At 42.5% G+C, this 10,819-nt stretch overlaps 1 protein-coding gene across 4 annotated transcripts in view; it reads left to right on the forward strand.

Moving 5' to 3' along the window:
* Positions 1 to 10,508, forward strand: part of LCLAT1 (lysocardiolipin acyltransferase 1) — a 136,193-nt gene extending 125,685 nt beyond the window's left edge. For all 4 annotated transcript variants that reach the window (XM_084791725.1, XM_084791726.1, XM_084791723.1 and 1 more), the window contains one exon: positions 8,165 to 10,508. In XM_084791725.1, the coding sequence (XP_084647851.1) occupies positions 8,165 to 8,667 (503 nt within the window). In that variant the 3' untranslated portion in view covers positions 8,668 to 10,508. The remainder of the gene's footprint in view (positions 1 to 8,164) is intronic.
* The last annotated feature ends 311 nt before the right edge of the window (positions 10,509 to 10,819 follow it).

Here is a 10,819-nt window from a genome sequence, read left to right on the forward strand (position 1 = left end):
GAATACAAACTGGTACAACCACTTTGGAAATCTATCTGGTGCTTTCTCAGAAAAATGGGAATAGGGCTTCCTCGAGACCCAGCTATTCCACTCCTTGGAATATACCCAGAAAATGCTCAACCATGTTCATAGCAGCCTTATTCATAATAGCCAGAGTATGGAAACAGCCTAAGTGTCCCTCAGTAGAAGAATGGATAAAGAAACTGTGGTACATTTACACTATGGAATACTACTCAGCTATTAAAAACAGAAATTCCCAAAATTTGTGGACAAATGGATTGAACTAGAAATGATCATAATGAGTGAGTTCACCCTGAAGCAGAAAGAGTCAAATGGTATATACTCACTTATATTTGGACACTAGCCCAAGGGGCATGTCCCATGAAAGTCTTCACTTACCAGGAAAGTGGGACAGAGGGGAGGACATCCTATTGGACTCTAGGTGAGAGAAGCATGGGAGAATGGAGACATAGAAGGATCCAGAGGGTCCTAGAAACCTACAAGAAGAACATTATGATGGGCGGATCTGGGCCCAGGGATCCTGCTCAAACTATGGCACCAGCCAAGGACAATAAGTGTAGTAAACTTGAACCCCTACCCAGATCTAGCCACTGGACAGGATGTTCTCCACCGTTGAGTGGAGAGTGGGGACTGACTTTCAAATGAACTCTGGTGCCCCATATTTGACCATGTCCCCTGGATAGGGAAGCCTGGTAGCACTCAGAGGAAGGATAACAGGCTACCAAGAAGAGACTTGATACCCTATGAGCATATACAGGGGGAAGAGGTCCCCCTCAGTCACAGTCATAGGGGAGGGGAATGGGGGAAAGCAGGAGGGAGGGAAGAATGGGAGGATACAAGGGATGGGATAATAATTGAGATGTAATATGAATAAATTGATAAAATATTAAAAAAAGAAAACCTCTAACATGAAAAAATTTATTGATAAATATACAGTTGTATTGGAAAAGATGCTCTCAGTAAAGATAATAAATAGTATTTGTACAAATATTTGTAACACGGTGTTCAGAGAATTAATAGTCTGTGATAAGAAAGGAACTTGGCAAATGGACTAGAAGGGAGTAAATAAAGGGCCTCTGGGAAGTAATCTTGGAAATGAAGCTGCACTCACAGAGGAATGAGCCCCACAGCTTCTCCTTTAAATGACATCACAAGTTAGATTGGCAATCACAAAACAAGCCACAAGTTTCCTGCAAATGTTTGTCCGTAACCCCAGCTCTGAGTTTGATTATTTCTAGCTGTCTACTCCTCTTGAGTGTTTCCGCTTCTTCTTTTTTTTTTTAAGAGCTTCTAGATGTGTTGTTAAGTTGCTAGTATAAGATGTTTCCAGTCTCTTTTTGAAGGCACTTGGTGTTATAAACTTTCCTCTTAGCACTGCTTTCAAAGTGTCCCATTTTCATTAAATTTTAGGAAGTTCCTAATTTCTTTATTTCTTACCTGACCTAGTTGTCATTAAGTAGACATTTGTTCAGTTTCCGTGTGTGTGTGTGTGTGTGTGTGTGTGTGTGCGCGCGCGCGTGCTTTTTGTTATTTCTGTTGTTGTTGTTGAGGTCCAGCTTTAGTCCATGGTAGTCTGATAGGATACATGGTATTATTACAATCGTCTTGTATCTGTTGAGGCTTTCTTTATGGCCTAGTATATGGTCAATTTTGGAGAAGGTTCAATGAGGTGCTGAGAAGAGGGTCTAATCTTTTGTGTTTGGATGAAAAGTTCTGTAGCTATCTGTTAGGTCCATTTGATTCATGACATCTGTTAGTAACATTATTTCTTGGTTTAGCATCTGTTTTGTTGGCCCATCTTTTGATGAAAGGGGCGTGTTGAAGTCTCCCACTATTAATGTGTGGGGATTGATGTGTGGTTTAAGCTTTATTAATGTTTCTTTTACAAATGTGGGTACACTTGTTTTGGGGGCATAGATGTTCAGAATTGTGATGTCATCTTGGTTGAGATTTCCTTTGAGTATGAAGTGTCCTTCTTCATCTCTTTTGGTTAATTTTGGTTGAAAATCTATTTTATTAGATATTAGAATGGCTATTCCAGTTTGCTTCTTGTATCTGTTTGCCCGGAAGACCCTTTTCAGCCCTTTACCCCGAGGTAAAATCTATCTCTGTGGCTGAGGTGTGTTTCTTGAATGCAGCAGAATGTTGGATCTTGTTTATACATCTATTCTCTTAGTCTGTGTCTTATTGAAGAGTTGATGGTGAGTGAGATTAATGACCAGTGGCTGTTACAGGTCCTTTTATTTTGATGTTAGTTATGGTAGTGTGTTTGTCTGGATTTTGTTTTGCTAAAGTGAAGTTATCTATTTCCTGTGTTTTCCTGGGTGTAGTTAGCCTCTTTGGGTTGGAATTTTCCTTCTAGTATCTTCTGTAGGGCTGGGTTTGTGGGTAGGTAATGTTTACATTTGTTTTTTGTCATAGAATGTCTTGTTTTCTCCAACTATGGTTATTGAAAGTTTTGCATAGTAGTCTGCCACCTGTGGTCTCCTAGGGTTTGTAAGGTCTCTGTCCATGCCCTTCTGGCTTATATGGTCTCTGATAGGTTTGCCATTGTATGTTACTTGGCCTTTTCCCCTTGCTGCTTTTACTATTTTTTTCTTTGTTCTATACATTTTGTGTTTTACTTATTACGTGGCAGGAGGATTTTCTTTTCTTGTCTACTCTATTTGGTGTTCTGTAGGCCTCTTGTATGTTTATAGGCATCTCTTTAAATTGGAGAAATTTTTTTCTATGATTTTGTTGAAAATATTTTCTGGACCTTAAAGCCAAGCATCTTCTCTTTCCTCAATTCCTATTATTCTTAGATTTCTTTTCATAGTGTCCTTGATTCCTTTTATTTCATCATTTCATCAAATTCTTCTGTTGTGTATTCTACACCTGAGATTCTTTCCTTTATCTCTTGTATTCTGTTGATGATGCTTACCTCTGCAGTTTCTTTTAGTTCTCTCTGGCCTCTCCTCAGTTTGTGCTTTTATTATTGTTTTCATTTTTATCTTTAGCTCTTGAACCATTTTATTGATTTCCTTCACCTGATTGTATTTTCCTGAATTTCTCCCAGTGATTTATTTATTTCCTTTCTATAAGCCACTATCATGGCCTCTCTAAGATCCTCAGTATTTTTGGCTGTATCTTCCTGTATTTTTTATGGATTTTATTTCTTTCCTCTATTATCATCTTAATTATGAAAGATTTGAGGCCACTTTCTTGTGTTAAAAGTTTCCAGGGCTGATTGCTTTGGGATAACTGGGTTCTGGAGATGCCATATTATTTTGGCTTTGTTTTTTGTGTTCTTACACTGGCCACCAGTGTTGGGTGGTACTTTCTGGTGTCCTAAACTGGCCATCGAGAGCAGCTCATAGGTGAGAGGCTATAGGTTAAAATCTCTCACCTGTGGAGATCAGGGAACCCTTCCATGGATCAGGCAGGTGACCTGGGTTCAGATCCGGAACTCTTAAGTGGATTGGTGGGGTGGCCTGAAGTCAGATCCATCCCTGTTCCACACTGTGGGTTTTCCTCTGGGTTGAAGGCCCAAATACTGGTGCCTTGCGCCCCACTGTTTTGTCAGAGACAGAGAGCAAGGGTTCTGCACAGTTGTAGGCATGCTGCTAAGGTTTGGAGACTACGCCTACACCTGTGCCTGTGCCTGTGCCCATGTCCTCTTGGGCCCAGGAACTCTCTGAGGATTGGCCTGATGACCTGAAGTCAGATCCACTTGTGCTCCATACCCTAAGGTCTCCCCTGTGCTAGGAGACCCAGATGCTGGTGCCCTGCAGCCCACAGCTCAGTCCAAAACAGAGTGGAGGTGCAGCTTGCTTGCTGGCATGTAGCTGGCTTTGCAGACCTTGCCCACCTGGGCCAGAAAGCCTTCTGTGGATTGGCTGGGTGATCTGAGGCACCCTGGGGTCTCTCCTGACCTAGAAGACCCAGACACTGGTGCCCTGCAGCCCACAGTTCAGTCTGAGACACAGAGTTCAAGATGTAGATCTCAGATGCAGCTAGCAGGCAGGCATCCAGACTATGGGGCTTGGGCACACACGTTCAGGGATCCAAGGACTCCTCCATGGACCAGCTGGATGGCCTGAGGCTAGACCCATCCGTGTTCCACACAGTATAGACCCCTCTCACCCAGGGTATTCCAGATCTGGAACTCTATAGCTCCCAACCTGGTCCCTTAGCTCAGTCCCACTGACCAGACACAGTGAGTGATTAGCACAGCCATCTTGGATCCATCCAGCACAAATCTCTTAATGCATTCATTCACATTCTTTGAGCAAGCTGCTCAACATAATCTAGAAAATTATCATTGATTACAGAAATAGCCACTTAATGCCACTTAAATGGAAATAATGTAAATATCCCAAAACAAGGGACTTCTGTTCTCTCAAATGCTCATCCATTTAAAGTGATGTGGATAGAAAGTATAAAACAATGTTTCACATGGGTTGGTTGTATATCTCCATCTTTTGTCCCATAAATTTGCAACTTGGGCTAAACAAACAAACAAAGAGAATAATGTTCCAAGTAGGAAATTACAGAATTTATCTAGTATGAACGTGGTACTGTTTTGTGCCAGTGGCTCATGCATGCTTATTTTGAAGCGAAAAGGTATCTTATTTTTTGCTGTTTTCAGTCTGTGTACTGTGACTCAGTCCATTCAAGACGGTCTTCAGTGTGTCATGGCTTGTTATCAGGACAGTCTGTGTCAGCGCTAGTGCAAGGAAATGGTCACTTAGTTATGAAACCCAACTTCTGGTTGGGATGGGGGGTGAGGGTGGTGATTTTTTCTGTTTTTTTTTTTAATATGAAAAAAATCAGTGGCCTTCAGGTTTTTATTTTAACATAAGATGTATTTATAGGTGATAAGGAAACAATTGCCATTATTTGTGGTTAAATTTAAGGATTCAGATCCACTAGAACTTTGTATTTAATCAAGGAATCACAATGAAAGGTTAGATTATACTCTGTGTATTTTATACAGACTTGGTTATGAACTAGGGAAAGAAAAGGAAATAGACAGCCTGCTCACTGTGTCTAAGATTACTGTAGGGGGTTTGCACTGTTCTGTAATCAAACTTAGCAGGTGTGGACGCAGCAGCATATGTTCGCTCTGATAGTTTTTAGAACCCATGAAAGCATCTGTCTTCCAGTTTTTCCTGTTAAGCATACAAATGTATAAGGATTTGGCCAGTTCCTGTTCCCAGTGAGCATTGGACACTAGATAGAATTCTTAGTGACCATGACCTCATCTTGACATGATCAGAGATATCCCTTACGGATATTGCATTTGGGGAAAAAAATCACTCTTAGTTTTCAACTGCTGTTGGTTGTTTAGTATTCAGAATCCCTAGTGTTTGTCAAAGCCATATATATATATATATATATATATATATATATATAATTTATTCATATTAAATCTCAATTGTTATCCCATCGCTTGTATCCTCCCATTCCTCCCTCCCTCCTGCTCTCCCCTAACTCCCCTCCCCTATGACTGTGACGGAGAGGGGCCTCCCCCCTGTACATGCTCATAGGGTATCAAGTCTCTCTGAGTGCCACCGGGCCTCCCCATCCAGGGGACATGGTCAAATATGGGGTACCAGAGTTCATTTGAAAGTCAGATCCCACTCTCCACTCAACTGTGGAGAATGTCCTGTCCAGTGGCTAGATCGGGGTAGGGGTTCAAAGTTTACTGCACATATTGTCCTTGGCTGTTGCCATAGTTTGAGCAGGACCCCTGAGCCCAGATCTGCCCATCATAATGTTCTTCTTGTAGGTTTCTAGGACTCTCTGGATCCTTCTATGTCCTCATTCTCCCATGCTTCTCTCACCTAATGTCCCAATAGGATATCTTCCCCTCTGTCCCACTTTCCTGGAAATGAAGACTTTCATGGGACATGCTCCTTGGGCTAGTGTGCAGATATAAGTGAGTATACACCATTTGAGTCTTTCTGCTTCAGGGTGAACTCACTCATTATGATCATTTCTAGTTCAATCCATTTGTCCACAAATTTCTGGAATTCGTTGTTTTAATAGCTGAGTAGTATTCCATAGTGTAAATGTACCACAGTTTCTTTATCCATTCTTCTACTGAGGGACACTTAGGCTGTTTCCAGTTTCTGGCTATAATGAATAACGCTCATATGAACATGGTTGAGCATATGTCCTTGTGTGCTGGAGCATCTTTTGAGTATATTACAAGGAGTGGAAGTTTGTCAAAGTCTTGAAAGTAAGATTTGAAGAGTGAGCAGGTGCTTTGTTCCCCCACTAAGAGAAACAGTTGAAGTCCTAATGAGCATGGCTGTTCTAACAGAGGGCTAGCTTTATGAAATAATCCCATTATGTACAGTATCTAAAACAGAACAAATCCGCATTCTGACCCAGTGCAGGCAGACAGCACTTAGGAATAGCAGGGGTATTTTTCTCATTACTTTAATGGGTTAAGTGAAGTCACATCTCACCTGTTGATGTTCCCTTTCACTGTTGTCTCGTATGTGTGAGCCTAACCCCTGCAGCCATGCTGCCCTTCCTCTGGTTCTTTAACTGGTGGTACTGGCTTCCTTGTGCTCAAGGGCATAGACTGTGGGGTCTGGATGAGATATGACATTATCTGCCTGAATACAAGTGGACTCTCACACCCAGCAAAACAGTGTCTTCTGGCTTTTGTGTTGTCTAGAGACCTTTACCTAATATAAAGGTTAAAACTTGTCAGGACTGTTGACTGTCTACCTGTAAGCAAAACCTTTCTCCTTGCCCCCTCTCACTGTTATGTTTACCCATGACCAAGTCTCTGGGCTTGAGGAAGCCTTTAAGCTACGTGTAAATCTTGGGATGTGAATGCCAAGGAAGAAGTGTCTTCTTGCTAGCTCCCTTCCCCTTTATCTCTTTATTTTAGGATAAAGAAAGAACACTTACACAGGACACTCTAATGTTGTTCTGTACTTGCTTGTCATATAAGTAGGTAGTATTTTAATAATGCTGAATTATAATAAAGTAGCCTTCCAAAATTCTAAAACTCAAGCAAAGGACTATTGCTCTTTCAGGACCAACAGTTGATGGAACCCAAGACAGATCTTACAGTGCACTGACTCTCTAACCTCAAAGGCCCTACCATAAGTTCAGTGCCAAAATAACCTAAGTCTGACTCCTGCCTCGGTATTCCTCCTTCTCCTGTTGACTGCCACATCACATCAGTTCTTGTGAGCTTTTTATACAGGTCTACTCCTTTGCTTGTTTTTCCTGGCCTGGTGTAACAGCCACACTCTTTTGCCTTTGGGCCCCACACTGCTGTTGCCCCACTGCCCCCAGGGTAATCCTTGTTTATCTGTGTAAAACCTGTGGCCACCATCCAACATGCTTTTCTTCCACATGCAGTGTACTCCAGGAGGAACTACGCCATGTGTCCCGGCCTGTTCTTAATGCCGTTCCCATGGTGTTCACTGCACTCATTTACAGAACCTGCTTCCCTCCCTCATCTTCCATGTCCCCATGGGACTGTTTGGGACCTTGTGCATACTTGTTTCCCTGATTATGTTGGAAGCGTTTTGAAGGACACTAGGCATGTGACTTCAGAAACAACCCCCACTTAAATACCTATGCAGAATGGTGTTTCAGTATCAAAGTTGTTAATGCTTATTTTTAAAATTGTATAGAAAAAAAAATTGTTTCTGACGATTCCTTCAAGTTTGTTCCTGAGGTTCCTTTGCAGCAATTATGGTCATTTTAAAGCAAAGGGAAGCACATTTCCATGGCCTTTGAAGAGATGAGTGTGTTAACAGACAGTGTCTATGTAACGCATCTTGTGGCTGAAGGGCTAGTCTATACACTTTAATTCCTACCTCAGATCCAGCTCACTCTGTGTCTCCCTATAGTTCTAGAATGCAGATTACCATTTCTGGGAATGAAGATAATTTCTTTCTAAAGGTCTTTGTGGTAATTAGCAAACAGAGGGAAAAAAGCTAAAAATGGCTGGTAAATATTGACCTAAGTACCCAGAAACACTGATATTTTTAGCCCTTGTTTGTTCATGGTGGTTCACTCTGTCCTGATTTTTCGTGCTCGTGGCTCTGCCTTGCAGAATGAATCAGCATTACCAACACATTGACTGTTGCTAAAGCAAAGCTATTTTCATGTTTCCAAAACCTAGGTAAGAACCTCGATGCAATCCATGACATCACCGTGGCATATCCTTACAACATCACTCAAACTGAGAAAGACTTCTTACTTGGACACTTCCCCAAAGAGATCCACTTCCATGTGCGTAGGTATCCAATTGACACACTTCCCACAGCCAAGGAGGACCTTCAGCTCTGGTGCCACAAGCGCTGGGAAGAAAAGGAAGAGATGCTGCGGTCCTTCTACCAAGGAGAAAAAAACTTCCGCTTTACTGGACAGAGCACAGCTCCACCCTGCAAGTCTGAGCTCAGAGTCTTTGTGGTCAAGCTGCTGTCCATACTGTACTGGACCGTGTTCCTCTTTGCAGTGTGCCTGCTCATATGTTTGTACAGCCCTGTTTGGTGGTATTTTATTGTCAGCAATGTGTTCTTCGTGCTGCAGGGGAAAATATTTGGTGGACTGGAAATCATTGAACTTAGATGTCACCGTTTTTTACACAAGCACCCACATTTAAATTCAAGGAAAAATGAGTAAGATGGTAGTCCTAGGCGTGTTTCGGAAGTGTCACAGTCTTTGTAAACTGCTGGGTTTTGCATGACTATGTCAAATATTTCTTACTATCATCATTCTTTGTTAAAGATATTTTGCACTTAATTTTGTGAGGGAAATATTGCTATGGTTTCTTTAAAAATCTCTGAATGTAATTCCAGTGCTGCGTATGTAGCAGGGTCACTTGCTGTGAATAACTAGGGCCAGGCACAATCAGCACACTGTTGAGACAAGAGACAAGCTTTTCTGAAAGGGCCAACCCGTTTCTGACAGGCTTCCAGCTCAGAGGCAGGCCTGGCACCACGCACACCAGCCCCAGAACATGCAGGCAGGAAGTAGCCTGCCTCCCCCATGGGGCACAGCTCGCGCTTTTCTCCTCTCACACCAGTCAAGCCCACAGCCAGAACTGTCTTGTCCTAAACTGATCACCACTTGACAGGGAGCCCCCCGTTGCCCATAGTCTCTCGAAACGAGATGGCAGAGAACGGGCCCTTCCTCAACTGGAAGTCACACGTGCACTCGGCTCAGGGAGCGCCTTCTCTCTTTCCACCTGGCTTTTAAAAGACAGGAGCTGATGCTGCCTGCTCTTCGCGTGCACCCAGTCCTACTCTCCTTCCCCTTCGCCTTCTTTAGTGTGAGCTGATACATGTAAAGATGCATTCAAGAACATTCTGGCATTTCAGACAGAAGCTGCCTTATGGAATATTTCTTTGGAATGTACACACAGTACAAGGCAGGTGTGTGCCAGTCTGCAATTAGGGCTACAACAAAAATGCATGCAGACAGGATGGTGTAACTAAAGCCCCCAAGCTTTGATCACCTTTACTCTTAAAACCCAAATGCTAACACAGATGAGCTCTTTCAGTGATCAAGGACCGTCTCTTCTTAATCTCTCTCAGCAGTAACATTTAAAGCCACACTGACCAGCTGTGACTAAGAGAAGCCTATGGCCGCTGTTTCCACTCTACCGAAGTGCATGCTCCTGTCTGTGTCATGTGTTTGGGCAGGAGCAGAAGCACATAAACTGTTCAGCTGTTAGCAATCCTGTCAGCTTCCCTGCGTCGGGCAGCCTCAGCAGCTGTTACTGCCCTGTGGGTGCAGATTCGCACTTCCTCAACGCTCACAGCACTGCTGTACCCAGCACATTCTCTGAGAAAGCCGGGGTGGGGACAGCAGCGTTAACATACCATCTTTAGGGTTATTTGTTTGGTTTTGGGGTGTGTGTGTGTGTGTGTGTGTGTTTTGTGTGTGTGTGTGCATGTGTGTTGTGTTAGAGAGTGTTAACTGGTGCCTCTGGTGAAACACAGCAGCCTACCAACCTGCTGGGAGCTTGCTAACTAGTAGCCATGCACACCTGCTCTCAACACACCTGTTTGACTATATAGTTTTTAAGGTTTAAAAACATAAAAAGTACAACCCCCCCCCCTTTTTTTCCCCTCTTAATGAGAAAAGCTTCTAATTTTAAATTTTTCTGAGACTTCTCATAGATCACATTTAGACATGGGAAAAGCTAGCAATCAAAATTGCGTTCGTTCCCCAGGTAAATGAGAAGAGCCGTCCTCTTTGCCCACAGTTGTTGGGATCAGTCACCAGTGACATCCATCTCATTTGTGACTTCAGACTGTTTGTCTCCTGTTTGTCTCTTCACCTCTTTTGATCAAAGAAAACATGTTTAAGGTAGAAAACACTTTTATTTTATTTACACCAAATTCATCATACTAAGTATAACACTAAAACTAAGGAATGTGGGTATGCCAACTGCTTTACGAGAAGCTTCTCCGAAAGGGGGGAAAATCCCTTTTTAAATAAAAGTTTTTAAATTATAATTATTTGTTCTTACCTACACATTTAGCTGTGTTAAGACTATGTGTGTATATATATATATATATATATATATATATATATATATATATATATATATATATAATACCTTTGAGCTTAGAGTTGCTTTAAGTCGATACTTGATGGTTGTCAGCTGAGGAATTCCCCTTCCACACCTCCCACCCTTCAGCCAGCAGCACCCTGATGAGCTGGCAGCCCTGCTATGGCAGACCCTGCCCCTGCGGTGGAGAGCCTAGTGAGTGGAATGCTCCCAGCACTAGTTGGCCAGTTGACCCCATTCTAAGAGACTTTACAT

Source organism: Acomys minous (genome assembly GCF_964271855.1).
Source record: "Acomys minous genome assembly, chromosome: 8".
NCBI classification, from domain to species: Eukaryota; Metazoa; Chordata; class Mammalia; order Rodentia; family Muridae; genus Acomys; species Acomys minous.